This window comes from Pan troglodytes, chromosome 3 (assembly GCF_028858775.2).
Source record: "Pan troglodytes isolate AG18354 chromosome 3, NHGRI_mPanTro3-v2.0_pri, whole genome shotgun sequence".
NCBI classification, from domain to species: domain Eukaryota; kingdom Metazoa; phylum Chordata; class Mammalia; order Primates; family Hominidae; genus Pan; species Pan troglodytes.
In genome coordinates, this window is record NC_072401.2 from 60736909 (window position 1) to 60755507 (window position 18599).

The following is an 18599-nucleotide window of genomic DNA, read 5'->3' on the forward strand; positions in this document are numbered from 1 at the left end:
GAAATGACTTAAGTTCTTAAAACAGTAAACATTTGGCCATCAATTTTAGCAAAAAATTTGACAATAAAGCTGCATGGAGTGTAAAAGTGAAGCAATACTACATATCTCAAAATATCAAAAGGCAGAGAGAGACTTTCTTTACAATTTAACTATGTGATAGTATCTTTAGCAACAGTTAAAACAACAGAATCCTGTGCAAAATGAAGCCAAATTATTCTGAGTATGTGCAAAACAGTACTGATACTGTCAGTAGACTTCTTAATGTTCTTGTGTTTATGTAAAATGTGTGAAATATAGTTAAGCTGAGTAATTTTTTTTCGTGTAACTTGTGAATTAAAACAACAAATCTCAATATAAGTGCAACAAATTTCAATATGAGCTCATATGGCTTTATATTATTTTTTATTTTCCCTAGTGTTTTCTTCATTGCCACAAAATATTTCTAATCATTACCTGGGTGGTAAATCTCTGGAAAACAAATTTTTACTTGACAAGGTAGATTTTGAAAAGTTTTTTTTTTTTTTTTGTCACGGGAAGAAAGAAATCTTGCATCACAATCTTTCTTGCTGGAATAAACTGAAGTCATCCCATCTGTCAGGGATTCCAGCTTCAAATGTCAGACATAACTAATCCCTTTTTCCCTTCTTCCCTTTTCTAGCAAACTTCCAAAAACAAAACAGACAAAACTTTGTGATGATAAATATCACAGTTGCCACACAGGCCAGCAAAAGCCCAATCACATCCAAAGAGTGGTACTGGAACCAGGTGAGGTCACGGGCTGCAACTCGAAGGTGTTTGGCTCCTTTGTGGCGCATGACAAATTCAATCCAGAAGACTGCTCGATCCAGGGGCTTCACTGGTTGATCATGTTGAATTCTTGATAATTTCATAATATTCTCTTTATATCTGAAGGATAAAAATAAAGATACCAACACTGAAAGTAAGTTAATTTGCCTGTACATATCAAGTCTATGAAAGGCTTTTAAAGTGTCAAATAATTCAAAGTAAATGTCAAAGAATTGACAGAGAATTTGTGTATTTTAATTTGAGTCACCATAGAAAGTTTGGCTTTTAAATTGGACTTTTCTAATTGACAAATATTTTTAAAGTAGAAATGGAAGATCAGGTGAGAAAGTTAATTTTTTTCAAGCAGAGAAAATATAAGGCATTTTAATTGTTTTTAATTGTTTAATTTTAAGTTTTTGTGGGTCCATATTAAGCATATATATTTATGGGGTACATGAGATGTTTTGATACAATGTGAAATAATCACATCATGAAAAATAGGATATTCACCCTTTAAGCATTTATCCTTTGTATTATGAACAATCCAATTACACTCTTAGTTCTCAAACAGGCATATGAGTACATGCTCAACATCATGAGCCATTTCAAGTGCCATAAGAAAGATTGTGAAAATGCGATGTGAGAATTATCATCTGTAAGTTCCTAAAAAGGAATTTTATCATGGTGAGTGACATAACTCAACATCATGAGCCATTTCAAGTGCCATAAGAAAGATTGTGAAAATGCGATGTGAGAATTATCATCTGTAAGTTCCTAAAAAGGAATTTTATCATGGTGAGTGACATACCTCATAGCTTGTCACTTTGCTTTTACATTACTCTTTTGTCTCCTTCTGTTTCCCACCCTGTAGCCAGAATGACTTTTAGAAATTAAAGTCAGATTATGACACTCTTCTGATTAAGATTTTTGCCTGGCTTCTCATTGTTTTAATCATAAAATTCAACTCTGTTATTTGGTCTACAGAACCCTACATTGTAAGACACTGGCAAGCTCTTATTCTAACACTTTTCCCCTGCACACTGTCTTCTAGATTGGCCTTCTAATTTTCTTTAAGCTTCCAAAGGTGTTCTCATCTTACCACTTTACACATTTTGTCCCTTCTCTCCTGCTTTTGGAGTATTCTTTCTTGCTACAACCCAAGGCATGCTTCTCTCCCTTTTTGTGGCTACCCTCTAAGTGTTACCTCTAAGAGAGGCTTTTACTGGCCAGACTATGATGGAGCCTCTAGGATTTTCTCTATTTTCTGTGCTTATTTTCTATCTGATTCCTAGAATTTTGTAAATGATTTATATATCTCATAAAATATACATTTAAATATAAAACACAAAAGATAAATATACATACACTAAGTGAATAGTTCAAAAATGGAAGATCATCTTGAACGTTATCTTGAGGTGAAGATACCAATTTACCTACTGTTCAGGTCATGTTATAGGCTATTACAACCTGCCCAGAATAACTTTCTTTTTCTGAACCATTTAGTGACTACTTTTGTCCTCCAACTAAGAACAAAACTAAGGATTAGCCTGACTTCGAATACCAACATTAGTTTTGCTTGTTTGTGTAATTGAATTATATAATATGTACTCATTAGTGTCTTTTTCTTTAATGTAGCAGTTCTTGGGTAATTCCATTGCTATGTAGTATTCTGTTGATTGATAAACCACAGATTACGTCTTTATTTTATGATGAATAGATATTTGGGTTGCTAACAATTTTTGGACACTGTTGATAATTCTGTCATGAACACTTTTCTATACAGCATTAGATTTATATATTTATGTATATCTGTTGGGTATATAATTGAGAGCAGAATTGCTGTGATAAAAGTGCATGCATACTTATGATTTACTTCTTGACTTTAAACTTTTTTGAAGTGTATTTTGTTAACTTCCAAAATTTAAAGATATTTTAGTAATAGTATTTTTAACCTCCTTTAATTCCACTATGGCTGGATCATATAGTCTTCATAATATTGAATCTTTTTATATTTCCTAAGTCTTGATTTATTGCCCACCGCACATCACTTCAAGTAAAGATTAACTATTTGACCTACTCTAGGAAAATGTGTCTTCAAGTTGATATATACAATACATACATGTGTATTGTTTATGTATATATGTGTGTGTATATCATTTTACATTATAAGATTCCATTTGTTAATTGTGTTCTTCAAATGTTTTCTGTCCTTACTTATTATTTGCTCTTTTATTAAAAGTCTGTTTAGATTGAGTGAAAGTATTTGTATAATCACATTTAAATCTACCACTTTGTTTTATATTTCTTTTCTATTTGTCCAAGCTGGTTTGTGTTGCCTTTCAATTATTTCCCATCTTCTTTAAAGGTATATTGATCATTCATTACCCTTCTATTTTCTTTGGGATAAAGTATTCTTAAAGTATTCCTTTAGATGATACCCTCCTTACACAAAAACTTTATTGAGAGTAGTTATAAATGCTGAATTGATGGTAGCTGGACTCCGCAAGGAATTATTCACATTGTTATCTTTGGGGTGTGAACAAAATCAATTATTAAAAATATAACTTAAAATTATATTTTTTGTGCTTCAAAGACCATGATCAAAAAGTAAAAAGTTAGTGCACCCAGAATGGGAAAAATATTTAAAAATTATATATCTGATTTGACCCATAATATATAAATAGTTCTTAAAACTTAATAATAAGACAAATAACAAAGGTAAAAATGTTCCAAGCATTAGAGTAGACATGTTTTCTAAGAAGATATGTGAATGATCAATAAGCACACTTAAAGATTCTCAACATCTTCAGCAGTAATGAAAATGCAATCCAAGACCAGGATGAGAGATCATTACACCCACTAAGAAGGCTGTAACAAAAAGACAGAAAACAAAAGGTTTGGCAACAGTGTGGAGGAATTGGAACCATGTTATACTGCTGACGGTAGTGATGAATGGAACAAGTACTTTGGAAAACAGTTTAGCAGTTCTTCATAAACATACAGTTCTCACATGAGGCAGCAATTCCACTTATAGCATCAACCCAAAAGAAAGTAAAACATGTTTATGCAAAAACATGTATAGCAATATTCCTAGTAGCCACAATTGGAAACAATCAAAAGGCCAATGCACTGACAAATGAACAACTAAATTATGACATATCCATACTATAAAATATTATACAAGTGTAAAGGAAATGAAGTATTAAAACACACAACGATATGAATTAAAATAAAAACCATAAAACAACACAAAAAGTTAAGCTAAGTGAAATGTCATTTACACAGCACCCAAGACTGTATAATTCCATTTATATGAAATATCTAGAGAGAATAACTTATAGAGAAAGAAAACAAATTGGTGTTAGACTAGGACTAAGCAGTCATGAGAATTGATTTTGGTGTCATTGCAGTTTCTTCTGTGTTGATAAAAATGTTCTAAAATTATATAATGATGATAATTTCATGACTGTAAACATAGTAAAAATATTTGGATTTTATGGCATAAATAGGTGGATTTTAAGCTATCAAAATTAAATCTCATTTTCAAGTCTGTTACAATAATGATGATAAAAATTAATTTTTCAGCAAGAAAATAGTTATATTCTGAGTCATTTTAGATATTTAATTAAAACATTTTATTATATTATTTCAAGTTTATTCTTCCTTTCTACTATGGATTCATTATGTTAAAATTTTAAGAAACGTATTTTTTATATTATTTATCATTTAAAAATTATTTTTGTTTAGAAAATTTTTTCACTAACTGGTTACTCATTAGATATATGGGGTTCAAATACAATTTTTAAATAACAGATTAAAAAAGCCGATTTCAGATTGGTTAAATTATTTAAATTCTTTCAAAATCACTCTCTTATAAAAAGGATGAAACTCATGCTCACTATTGACAAGAAAAGCTGTCTACAAATACCACCTACTGAAAAACATTGTTCTACTCACAAAGGATCATTAATTACTGTCTTCAGTGCATTCAACAAGTCTGTACTCGACATTGTGTTGAAGTCCAATCTAACAGCTGCTCCCTTGGCCTTCATGTAAGCAATGTTATCAGGTTGATCCCAAAACAATGGAATGCCCACCATAGGGATCCCATGGTAGATCGCCTCATAGATGCCACTGGCTCCACCATGAGTTATAAAAGCTCTGGTCTTTGGATGACCTAGGATTGGATGAATTTTAGCAAAATTATTCATAGGAATAAAATGAGATGCACAGTGAAAGGCTCTGAAAGTGACAGTGTTTTCTAGATAACACATTGAACTAATTTGCTATTACTTTTCAGACTTCAGAGGAAAAAACACGTACTTGTTTAGGAGATGTAACTGAAAGCTATGTGGTGTGTGTGACTTCAGACTGCAAAACTTAATACAAGATTTTCAGTTGGACTAATGAAAAGTGCATTCTAGATTTTTTAAATGTGCACAAAAGAGGACAGCAAAGAGATGGGCATGAAATAAAGTTTTATTTTAAGTACAGTCACAGAGTGTGATATGTGGGGTGTGCAAGGCAGCAGGCAGTGGGTTGTTGGTGGTGCTAGGATTGAGGAAAGACAGGTTACACTTCATCATGAAATGTGTCATTACTTTAAGATTAAGATTAGGAATTTAGTCCTCCGGAAAATAGAGTCACTGGTGATAGAAGAGCTATTATATTTAGTGGCATTTGAAATAACCCTGCAGGAGAGGAGAAAACAGGTGTAAAGTTGTAGAAATAGGAGACAGAGAGACAGCCAAGGAAGATATTGAAAAATTCTGTGAGATATAATAGCACCTGAAATAAAGATTCTCTCTGATTCTGACCATAAAGAATGTGAGTGTGTATCATAAAATGCCAACAATTATAGCATATTCTTTTCCCCTAGGACTGGAAAATAAATATAAAGAAGTTCTTTTTTGTTTTCCTATAAGAAATATTCAATAAGCATGTTTCAAGATGAACTATTAACACTCTAATGTGCAGTTACTAATATATCCAGTATTTGTTCACCAGAGTGTTACCTAGAAGGTCATTCTGGGGTATCCACTTGTACAGCCGAGTATTGAGACCTAAGGCATCCGGTTTATTCCCATCAAATCTCCACAGAACCTGTTATGGTAAAGAGAATATCTTATTCCATGAGTGGAACTCAAAAATTGTAGAATGTTAGAACTGTAAAAAGGGTAGGAATGAGATCAAGGGATGTTAGTAAATAAATCTACTCAAAGACTGATGTAAAAAGAATACTCACATTTTATTTTCTTAACTTTTATAATGATTTAGATATATAAGAAACCGTGATTTTCCAAAATAGTACCTTAGAAAAATAAGATTATCAATGAAAAGTTCAAGTATTTAAAAAATTGTTACACTTTTTAAAAGAAGACCTACCTGCGGCCAACCATCATATGAAGACAAATAACTTAACATCACAGATCATTAGAGAAATTCAAATCAAAACCATAATGAGATAGCATCTCACACCAGTCAGAGTGGCCATTATTAAAAATTCAAAAAATATCATGATGTTGGTGAGGTTATATAGAAAAGGAATGCTTATACTCTGTTGGTTGGAATGTAAGTTAGTTCAACCATTGTGGAAGACAGTGTGGCCATTCCTCAAAAACCTAGAGGCAAAAATACCATGAAACCCAGCAATCCCATTACTGGGTATATAACGAAAGGACTATAACTTGTTCTTTATAAAGATCCATGAGCATATATGTTAGTTGCAGTACTATTCACAATAGCAAGGACATGCAATCAACCTAAATGACCATCAATTATGGAATGAATAAAGAAAATATGGTATATATACACTACAGAATATTATGCAGCCATTAAAAAACAAAAATATGTATTTTTGCAGGGATAAAGATGGAGCAGGAGGCCATTAGCCTTAGCAAACTAACATAGGAATTGAAATCCAAATGTGACATGTCCTCACTTATGAGTGGAAGCTAAAAGATGAGAACACTTGGACACATAGATGGCAACAACATACACTGAGATGTATAGGAGGGTGGAGGGTGGGAGGAAAGAGAGGATCAGGTAAAATAATAAACAAATATTAGTTTTAATACCTGGGTGATGAAACAATCAGTACAGCAAACCCCCATGACACAAGTTTACCTATGTAAGAAACCTGCACATGTACTCCTGAATTAAAATAAATGTTAAAAATAAAAGTTAAATTAATTTAATTTAAAAAATAAAAATATTCTTAAAAAAAGTATAAAGAATTATAGGGAGTCATTGTAATTCCAGTGTAAAAAAACAGTAACTATTTAGTAATGACCTATATGTTTGTTTTATGTATTTTATATTAGTCTTCATCTCCAAATTTAATTGTAATGTATTCATTTATTTTTGAATAATATGAGAAGTAGTTTAAATATATCTACTTGTTGGTAGGTTATTATATTAGAGCCTGTTGTCCTTTGATTGACAAAATAGCAAGTCTGTAAAATAAGCTACTTATAAGAACTAAATAAATGCTGCCAAGGTTTTATGTATAACTTCATTGGAATTACAAATTATCAAGCACTATTTCCCAGAAAAATTTCAAGTAACAATTTTTGACACAAATTCAGAATATTACCGTATTGTTAATTTTGGATTTTTTTTTTTTTTTTGCCTAGAAATGAGGAACCTGTTGGTATCATGAATACAAATAAAGCTGTTGAATAAACTCAAAATTGTATTTTGCTGAATTTGGTCAACTGATTATTAACACTTAGACAACATGCTACAAACTTTGACAACAGTGATTAATATGTTCTGCTATAGCCAAGACATTTTTATGTTTAAGTTACTAATTTTGAAACTCCAAAGCAATCCTCACAAACTGAACAATAATTTACAGTGTTTAACTTTTATTTGCTACATCAGTGTTAAAGTAACTCAGGTTTCAGCAAAAAGTTAGAGGTCATTACAAGAAAGCTTTATCAGATACGAAATTAAAAAGTAATTCACAAATACACAAAGGTCTCTGGTTTATTCTATATAGAAGAAAATATATTCCTACTGTGTTCTATGGAGGGGACATCTGAACCTGTTCCCCTGCCTGGCTTCCTTCTGTTTGACTCCTTCCTATATTTCCTTCTGCTGCCTCCATTGGGAGGGGTTGTTAATCTGGTAGATAGTGCTGAGTCCTTGTGGGGCCACATTTTATACTGGACAGGATCCACCTTCAGGTCAGGATCCATCTCCATCCTTTCTCTTTCATCTTCCTGCTTCAGGCAGTGTTCTCTATTTGTTGTCACATATTTCACATAAGCATTTGACTTAAAGTACAAACAGAAATAGTACATTCCTTAATTGTAAACATTCACCAAGAGCTTCCAGAGTACAATAAGTAATAGAGGTGGCCCAAGAGTAAGTCAAACCTTCTTCACTCATTGGATATTGCTGAGATTAGGAAAAGTGTTTTGAAGAAAATTATCGTAAGTCTTCCTTGTATTTCTACAAAGACACCGTTCTGGATATATATTTTTAGTTGAAAACACCTGAAAATCATTCTAAACATTACATTAAGCACCATTTTCACTTACCTGAACTATATTGAGTTAAATTCAGCAGTGTGTATGACTGTTAATATCAGAAATTAAAAATAACCATGAGTCTCAAGTTCCCTTTTGTGGATACATATGGAGTACTGAGTTCCCACTGATACTAATAGGAGCCACTCATGCATAACAAGGGCAGTAACTCCCCCAGGGCCACATGTAACCACTAAGTCTGAGGCACAACTATTACTTGTGTCGGTGGAAGCTACACAGGCATATTTAGGGCTGTATTTGGCTGTAAAGAGTTCAATCTACTCTTAATATTCTTTCTATGTAGATCACAAACTTTAACAGCCTCTTTCAGTAGTTTTCCACACCAGTAAGGCACTTTATCTTACCTTTTGTGGGATCTTGGCAAGGGCTGTTGCAATTACATTGGCCCTTTCTGCTGTCATGTTACTGACCATTGACCCCAGAGAAAACACCACGACACCATTTTCTCCAGAGCTCTGTACAAACTCCTCCATTTCCTGTGAAAAAAAAAATTGTTTCATCAAAAAAGAGTATCACCACAGCAGGCACTACTGAAAGAATTGGTACCAAATATTAAAGAGAGAAAATCAAGTATTTTGAGGAATTATTGGAGTAAATAATATATTTTAACTGAATCACTCAGTTTCTTTGCAAGAAGATGTTTGAGATAGTTGGCCTCTGTTAAGGATATTTGTGTAAATATGTGTGTGTATGTAGGTATCCGTCTGCATGTGTGTAATGGAGAAAAGAAATGGAGCTATTACATTGTAGTCAGGGAGATAATGTTAAAAAATATACCCAGACCCTTCACTTATTATACTATAATTACTAACATAAGTTCTTGGAATAGTGGCACCACTCGGCTTTAATCCTATGTTTTTGTTCTACTAAATCACTTGTGTTTATTTCAGGCAGGTTTTCTGTAGAATTCTTTTAGTTTGAAGCCATTAGTGGTCTACTTCCCTAAATAAGAGCACTGAGGAAAAGATATTCACAGTTGGGATAATTTTATATCTACATTTATGTTCCTCTACAACGCTTTATGCTTCACTTAAAGTTTGTCAGAGTTTTCCAGTAGTTTTTCAAAAAATGAAAATAAAAGCTGGTGGTTAAGAATCACTGACATTCCTGAGTCTAATATTGTGATTTGGAATTTTTATGAATCAGTCTTGGGAGTCTCATTTATCATATGGAATTGTGGAGTTTATAGTTAGTTGTTGAATAACCTTTCGGGTTATTGTTCAGGTGGAGCACCTATTGCCCTGAAATCACACTGTTAAATTGATGTGCTATTTATAACTGCATGTGAGGAACTCTCATCATCACTTTGTTGTGTCTCAGAGGCAGCACTTGCACCAGAATAGAAGAGGCCACCAGGCCTTTCTGCAGGGGAGATCTTGTCTCTCTTTTGAATAGCTCACGCACACCACATTACACTCCTGGTGAAGATGTGCTTGGCTGCAATTGATTGAGAATTATTGTGACTTGAGTTCCCCAATGTATACCAATATTTAAATTTAAATATTTTCAGATTTAATCATTGGGGTAAAACTTTTCCAAATGTTTTTTAACAAAACAAAGAAAAAAACATCTAAATGTAAACAGTGCATCACATATGGCAGAGTGTTTTCTTAAAATATGATTTTTAATCTTACGTTAACGTGAGAGTCCTTGTACTACTATTCCACGTAATACCTGGGGCTTCTAGGTGTTGTGTGTGATTGCAGTTACCTGTAGCCACATTTAATGTAACTCGTTTTCAGTGTTTCATCTCACTGGCTTGATATCAGAGCCTTGTTTTTCTACCAGGTGTTGAAGGAATCTAACCTCTGTTTAGAGATTCATCACTGATATGGACTGGTTGTTTCTCCTTTAGTGATAATATTATAAAAATAATACAAAATTAATGTAAGAAATTTTATAAAAGTATGAAAACCTTTTTAAAAAATAATTTTTCTAAAATTTCTATCTAGAGGTATAATTTATAGAAAATATGTATTTTTTATTATGGATTTCATCAAATTTATATAGGTCAATGTACACATGTGACACTTATTTAGAAAATTTTAATCTTATTGTATATACATTTCCTCCTGCAAAAACTTGCCATCTTGCTATATTTATCATTTTCTAATTCACTTTGTATTATGGCTGAAAGTGTAACTGAACATTTCATTGATAAAATTATTTTAATGCTACTATATGCACATACGTTTTAATCATTCTTTCATATAAGATGTTGGATTACTTCTAATGTTACTTTTGTGAATATTTTCCATAATGTTTAATAGATACACCTTGATTTTTTTATGATTTCACATGAATATATTATAAAATTAATAACAATACGCATTTTTAAAACACTTGATACATTTTGTCAAGTGTCTTATTCTCTTAAAATATATAGAAATTATCTGAGAATGTAATATATAATTGAAAAGAATGCAACCTGGGTTAGCGATTGTTTTACATAAGAAACAATTAAAGAAGCAGTTTCACAACCGTTGACTTGCATTCAAAGCTTTCTGCAAGTTAATAACAAGACCTAGTATTAGTAATGACCACTATTGTACTACTAGTCAACCTTTTTTCTTGTCCTTCTACACCTCCTACTCTCTTCCTCCTCCTGTTTGCACTGTCAGTTTCCCTTAATGTGAATGGGGAAATCTTTCAAGAGCAGTGTAGAGTGGCATAGATTTTTCATTAGTCTTACCTCAGCTTTTGTCTCTTGAGAAAGTGACTATATAAAGCCCATACAATTTGCATTAAACATAGATAGTGAGTTTTAACAATGGAATAACATCTCAGTTTTATGTAAGCAAAAATGTTCTTTTAAGAGGTTGCATAATAATGCATTGAAGAAGGCTTTCTTTGTACATATGCCTTAAAATGTGATATTAATTTTGAGGTGATATTAATATATGAGGTTTTTGTGTTCCTTCAAAAAGAATATAATCTTATATGCTGACAGAATTTTTTTTCGTATTGAAACTAAGGGCACTGTTCAGATACAAGTGGTAGAAATTATTTCGTCTTTATTATACATGGATTGTTCACTATCTCTGTGTTTCTCTGTCAGGCACCTATGAGATTGAGACAAGTTCCCCCAGGAAGCTTTACTGAGTTGCTTGTGATAAGGCATGCATCATCTGCTCTAATAGGGTATGTTTATGCTCTAAAATGTTAAATTCTGGGATCTCGATGCAGAATGACTTAAATGCTTTATTAAAATCAAGTGAACCCTGGGTTTGTCTGCACATGTTTAAGGCACACATTTATATTGCTGAGGAAGTGTTTTAAGCTGGAATACTGGTGAAGATCCTTATTACTTATGGTAGAATTTTAGAATTTCAACTAGGTCATCTTACTGTCACAATTGATATGTCTAATTTTAATCAAGTCCACAGGGTATCTGTCATCTATGACTTTCCAAGAGAATATAACCTTGATGTGATGAATAATCTGGTTCTCTTAAATGAGGAATGATATCTCAAGTGACTTGCACATATTAAGTAGTTAGTAGTATTAGTAATAATCACAAAATAACCATAATGCAAAATTAATAACATTTCTGAGTCACTGACTATATGCCAGAGACATTTTAAATGTTTTGTCTGCTTTAATATTTTTTCCACACAACACAATATGAAGTTGGTACTATTTTAGTAAATGTAGGCATAATTATTTCTATCAACATTCTAGTCCACTTTTCCATTATCTGCTACCTGAATCCATGGAAAATTTCCTGAATGGTTGGCTGTTTACAGTGTGGCCCTTCTGTAATTTAATCCATTGAATATCTTGGAGGCTTTTCTTAAAAAAGAGAATCGTTTCATATATATTTATTTCTTAACTCTTTTTAGTAGTTTTTCAATATTCTTAACAAATATTTCAACTCCTAATACGTATCTGGCTCTAATTTACCTCTTAGTATCATCTGATTCTTAATCATTCCCTGCAAACAAAACCTGAGGACTTGAGAACTGTCCTGACCACTTTATCTGCTTTCCCTTTTTGTCTGCCTCTCCCCGTCATTCTTTTACCTATTCCTACATATTGTTCAGCTCTCATCTTACTAATCAGTGACTCCAGGATACTTTCTATTGTCTCCACTGATGCTTTCTTGACATTGGGTTTTTCCTTGAGATAATAGTTTTTTATAACATTTTCATTAATTACTTATATTCTATATTTCAAAGTAGAATGTAAAGTATGTAGGGATGGAAACTGTGTCTTTTTTTTTCTCTGAAATTTCTGCACTTACTTGTGTTTTGTGCTAATCCCTTTATAAATATTCTTTGAATGAATGATCAATACCTTCTTAGGTGTTGCATAATCTAGACTTTACTTTAACCAACTCTATTTTCAAAGTCTCCTTACTATTCCTCTCTATTTGTAATATGCATAAAACTCACATATGTGTCATGGTGTTAACATGTACATGAGTTTCTAATTGGTATCTGCTTTACACCACCTACTTCCCATCTTTCTTTCAGTGTAAGTCAAACATTCTGAGTGAAGACTATAGACTCATTTCTACTGAAACTTTAAAGCCAACAAAATAAAACCAACGAAAGTATGTTTACCTTAGGTAGGGGTTTGGCAGGTTTGCAGTGGAGTCCTCCAACAAAATCAACGTTTGGTAAGAATGGATGAGGAAACTGAAAATTCCAGGAGTTTCGCATTAGCCATATGTCAGCTTTCCCCATTGTCTCAAATAAGGTAGTGGGTCTTCCTGACAGGAATAAAGAAAAAGTGGATGACGTAAGATAATTACTTTATATAACTTTCTGAAAGGGGTTAGAATAATGTAGGCAAAGATGTAGGTAAAGTTTGTGTGCTTTGAAAAATATATACATATATACATATATATGAATAATATATTTTTATGTATCATATATTTTGCCCATGTTTATTTATAAGAAAGGCAAAGTGGTGGGAGATTTATGAGCTTAAGCTACATCTCTAATGTCATGTCAGTATACTCACAATTATTAAAATAAGTCATAGATAATTAAACATCAATTTATTTTCTCTTTAAAGCTTCAATAGTAGCATATAGATATTTAAACAACACTTTGAGCTCCATAACCAATTAATTCTACTGTACCCATAAAAACAATTTTCTAACAGTCTAGTTTACACAGCTCATTTAGCTAATCCTTTTATCCTTGGTTCTTCAAGTGAACTCTGGACTATTTTGAGAGTATGGCAGAAATCCTTGTACCAACTACTCGTTTGGATTTGAGCTAAGATCTTAATAATATTATCTTTTAAGTAAATATATTTGTAAATTATAGCTGGAAATTTTTGAGAAATTATTGAAGTAGAGATCGGTACTCAACCTTAATCTGTCTCATATTTTTAAATAAAGAGACATAGTTTCAAATAAACTATATAGATATAACAACCTTCACACTTCAACAAGATAATTGGACTTTAAATGAATGAATTCCAATTCTTTAGTGAAGGAGTATAGGAACATTAGAAACTTCAAATTACCCTTATTGATTTTGCATCTGAAATGTAGACATTATCTCTCTCTACTGTGAAGGAAACCTTCTGGTAACATGGGAATATCTTTTAATTTCTAAATAAGAAAACTGAGATTTGCAAAGAAAAATTTCTGCAGTAATATAGATAGTTGTAGAAAAATGTGTAATTACTCATTCTAAATCTATGCATTCAGTAAGATGTTACTTGATGGATTTTACTGTTTTTAAGATCTAAAACATTATATAGTAAAACAGATGTGTAATTGCTTAAAGTCTTAGGTGTACTAATATTTGTTTATGATTTCCTAGCATGTTCTATATGAGAGATGGCCAAGGGTTTTAAGAGACCCTATAATTTAAGCTTTTCTATAATATTTGTGAGATTGATAGATCATCTTGTATTTTCATTTCATAAATTCACTTACCAAAAACTCCACTTCCCTGACTTTATGGCTCTATATAAGCTCTGCTTCAAAGACACAAATAAGATAGATATTTATGTTACCAATTGAAAAAATTCTTACCTAAAACTTCACTGTAAAACTGATCCCACTTCTTCATATCACATATGCGGAACCAAAAGTCAAAATAAAGCACATAGAGCATATTTTTTACCCTCTCCATGAAAGTCATTTGATCACTTAATTTTGACATAACAATAGGTATGTAGGAAGGAGGGAAAATCAGTCCTCCACTGTGCCTTTCAATTGTGTAGCCAGGAGTAAAGCGGAGACTGTACACAAAGGGTATGTTAAATAGCTCAGCCAGCAGCTCACCACAAGGAAAAAAAGCATCTGCAAAAACGATGTCAAATCTTGACTCTAATAGTTTTTTCATAAGTTTCTTATTTGTAACGATATCTTTACAGAAGTTTCTAAATATGTCATATAATTCCCACAGCATTTCTTGTTCTTGTGAAAAATATAACCAAAATGTATCTTTTGGAACGTCTGACCATCTCTTAACCTGTTGCATCACGATATTCTCAAATTCAGTTTTAGTTAAAGATGTAGGATAAACTTCGAGTTTAAGAGTGGATGAGTCGTTGGGATCAAAAAGAATGGAAGCTGAAGATGCCAGTACAGTCACCTCATGACCTCTCTGAACAAGCTCTTTCAGGATTGTCTTCATATTCATCCAAAGGCTGTATTCTGTGGCCCAAACCAGCACCTTTCCACAACTCCCAGAGCTAAAGTAACAACTGAGATGTATCAGCAGAAGAACTGAAGCCCATTTCAGAACCATCCTGGTACAATGTGATAATTCTTTTCAAGTCACTGTTTCTTTCTCATACTTATATACAGAGATAAATCAATCAAGTTAAAACATAACTCCTTCAATTCAAAGTAAATACATTATATGAACATCGTGAGTACATGGATGGCAAGGAGACAAACAAAGTTCGATTGCTTCATATTTACTCAAGGATGTTTGATGTTTCTTTTCTATTTGCTGTCATCTACCTAAGATTAATGACCTTGCAAGTACCCTGTTTTATGTAACCTATTTTATAATAGCGTCAAGAACAGTGGCAAGCGAGACAGTCCTGCAGGGCCCTTGACACAGAATAAGAGATAAAGAGATTGTACAATGCAAATAGCATTTTTGAATATCGTAGTTCAAGGAATATCTTGTAAAAGTTTGTTGAAGTATAATTCAAATACCATATGATTCATCAATTATTATTTAAAATTAAGTATTTCCTTGTAAATTCACAGACTTGTGCATCCAACATAACAATGAGTTTTATCTAAAAAAAAAGAAAATTCCCGTATATTAGCTCTCTTCTCCCCACTGAATTTCTGCATCCATCCTGCACTGGGCAACCAGTAATCTAATTTCTGCCTCTACAAACATGCCTATTCAGGATCTTTTTAAAAACAAATGAAACCATATAATATGTGGTCTTTTGTGGCTGCCTTCTATTATTTAGTTTAATGTTTTTAAAGGACCATCCATAGAATAGTGTAAATAAGGACTTCGTGTCTATTGCCAAATAGTATCAGATGCTATTTATAAACACAATTTATTTATTCATTTATCAGTTGATGGATATTGATTTTCTTCCACTTTTGGCCATTATGAATAACGTGGATTAACATTGATGTACATGATTTCTGTGGACATGTTTTTATTTTTCTTGGGGATATGCCTAGAAAGGCAATTACTGAATTATGTGGTAAATGTAAGTGTAACCTTTTGAGGAATTGCTAGACTTTTTCACAGTGGGTGAATAATATTCTATTCTCACCAACAATGTATGAGGGTTTCAATGTCTCCACAACCTTGCCAAACCTTGTCTTTCACACAACCAAAAAGGTTATTTTTTATTTTAATTTATAAACACACTCCAACAGACACAAAAAAGGAAGGTTCTTTTCCACATATTGGAGGGAAAAGTGAATAAATTAAACACTAACTTACCTAATACTTCACTGTAAAACTGATCCCACTTCTTTTTGTTAAAAATCTCAAATACAAAGTCAAAATGAAGAAAATGCAACAGACTTTTCACCTTTCTACAAATGTATTTTTGTACTAAGTTCTGATATGACAACAGTTACATCAGAAGGAGGTAATGTAAGTCCTCCACAGAGTTCTTGGTACATACTGCCAGTTGTAAATTGATGATTGTAGACCAAATGTATAACAAATGTTTAGCAGACTAAGCTGATCAGATAGCAGCTCACTACTGAGAACTGACATCTGCAAGAATGACATAAATTCTGGAATCCTGTTCCTCATAATTTTCTTGTTCAAAACAGCATACTCAAAGAGCTTTTGAACAGTATCAGAACATTCATGATATGTAGTTTTTGCATCTTTGAATCATATGCCAACAATGTACTCTTTGGAAACTTATATGTCCATATATTGATCAATTTCATAAAAATGAAATCAAGTTCCTTCTGAGTAAAAGATGTGGGATAAACCTCAAATTTAACAGTTGGAATCAAAGAGGATGGAAGCTGAAGGTGACAAGCACAGTTACCTCTTGGTGTTCTGAGCAAGTTCATCAAGTATCAACATTAAATTGATACAAAGACTGTATTTCATTGGCCACACCAGCACATTCTCGCAGGATTCAGAGCTAGAATACAACTGTCAGCATAAGAAACAAAAAAGCCCATTTCTTAGACAACTTGTTAAAATGCTATCTTTCTTTACAACTTTCTCTAACTGGGTACATATCAATATCAATCAATGTCACAATGATTTAAGTATTGACAATAGAGGTTTTGGAAAGCAAGTGAATAAAGAAAAGGATGAATGATTTTGTGTTTGTATGTGTGAATAATCAATTTCATTCTTATTGTAAATGTGGCTGTCTCCAGAACAAGAGATAATTTAATTGTCTATGCAGAGTTTCTAGTATAAGAAAGCAGCATTGTGTCAACAGTGAGGCAGGGGTGTGATCTATTCTTATTTAACATTCTCAAATAGACCGTCTTCATTTCCTCTATGTATTTTCACAATTATGATATTAGCATCATTTCATGTTTCTTGACATTGTTTTTGTGACTATAGAAATTCATTTTCTTTTTATCCAAACAGATATGTTTTAAGTACAATTACAGTTACTTTGCTTCATTTGAAAATATTTTGTCTAAATCACAATATTTTCTTTTTCTGAATATTTGCAGCATTCCTTACGTTTCTCACTCTTAGGAAGTATTTATCTTCTAAATGCCTACCCCTGAACTTGTTTCACAGATTGCCTTGTAATTCAGGTAATTTGTACTTTTAAAATTCTCACCAGAAATTTACATCAAAGTAGAATTAGGAAGGAAAAGATGCGTGTCACAAAATAGACAAGTTTGTTTTTATTCTATTAATAATCTGCTAACCTGAAATGAGATAAGTCTTTCTTAAAAGGATGTTGGAACACAGTTTCTGAGCAAATATTGCCTGCAGAGTGGCAATATTGTTCAATATTTTTAATGTCCTTGAGTGCATGCATTATGTGTCACCCAGATTTTTCTTTTGGGAATATAGAAATTACTTTCCAGCTGATGAAGTGATTAACAACTGACATACCTCACCTATAAGCTCTCTCTCTCTCAGTACAGCGCTGCTGAAAGCTATCTAGTATAAAGTGACCTTTCCAAGACAGCCCATATGCAACGCCTGGTCATATGTAAGACTCTAAAGGCCCATCTTCCTCATTTCAATGTGGACCAACTCTGAAGGGCTAACTTGTCTTCAGAACTCCCAGGGGGTGAGATGAACCGTATGCTGAGACTGCATGTCTTAGCATGCTCAGGGTGATATACAGAAAAATACCATACATTGCCTAGCATATAGACAAAAAGCATTTATTTGTCACAGTTCTTGAGGCTGAAGTTTTCACAATCAAGATGCTGGTATTGGGCATTCCTCCAAGATGGCAGCCCGTCACCATGTCTTAATGGGGAAAAGAGATGAATGAGTTCTTGTGAGCAAATTTTGGAATGGAATTAATTCCACTAATGAGGACTCTGCCTTCGTGACCTAAACACCTCCTAAAAGGTTTTGTCTGCTAATACAATCATTTTGGTTATAAGAATTTTAACATATTAATCTTTGGAGCACTCAAGCATTCAAACCATTGCACTGAATTATATCCTAATTTGTTCCACAGTCCAGTCTTGCTTCCTACTTTTTCACAGGTGTTATTTTCAATAAAACTCCTGAATATCTCCCTCAAAAACATATTCAGCTTAGAGTCTACTTCTTGGAGCCACCCAGCATTTGAAAATATGTACCAAGAGAGGTCAGAAAAAAAGAACAGACAACAAAATGA

At 32.7% G+C, this 18599-nt stretch overlaps 1 protein-coding gene across 2 annotated transcripts; it reads right to left on the reverse strand.

Moving 5' to 3' along the window:
• Positions 1-385: 385 nt before the first annotated feature.
• LOC471217 (UDP-glucuronosyltransferase 2B11) lies at positions 386-15078 on the reverse strand. Of its 2 annotated transcripts, none has more exons than XM_003310361.5 (6): positions 14341-15078; positions 12908-13056; positions 8687-8818; positions 5802-5889; positions 4744-4963; positions 386-906 (listed from the first exon to the last, which is right to left on the reverse strand). In XM_003310361.5, the coding sequence occupies exons 1-6, from the start codon at positions 15059-15061 to the stop codon at positions 627-629; spliced, it is 1590 nt and encodes a 529-aa protein (XP_003310409.2). In that variant the 5' UTR covers positions 15062-15078; the 3' UTR covers positions 386-626. The 2 variants fall into 2 exon arrangements, with proteins under 2 accessions (XP_003310409.2, XP_016807112.1); XM_016951623.3 differs by lacking the exon at positions 386-906 and adding an exon at positions 3503-3654.
• Positions 15079-18599: the final 3521 nt, after the last annotated feature.

Coding starts and splice junctions, on each gene's coding strand:
- LOC471217 (XM_003310361.5), bottom strand. CDS start 15,061: ATGGTTCTGAAATGGGCTTCAGTTCTTCTGCTGATACATCTCAGTTGT. Junction 5,890..8,686: donor TTGCCAAGATCCCACAAAAG/GTAAGATAAAGT, acceptor TTACCATAACAG/GTTCTGTGGAGATTTGATGG. Junction 4,964..5,801: donor ACCCCAGAATGACCTTCTAG/GTAACACTCTGG, acceptor ATCCAATCCTAG/GTCATCCAAAGACCAGAGCT.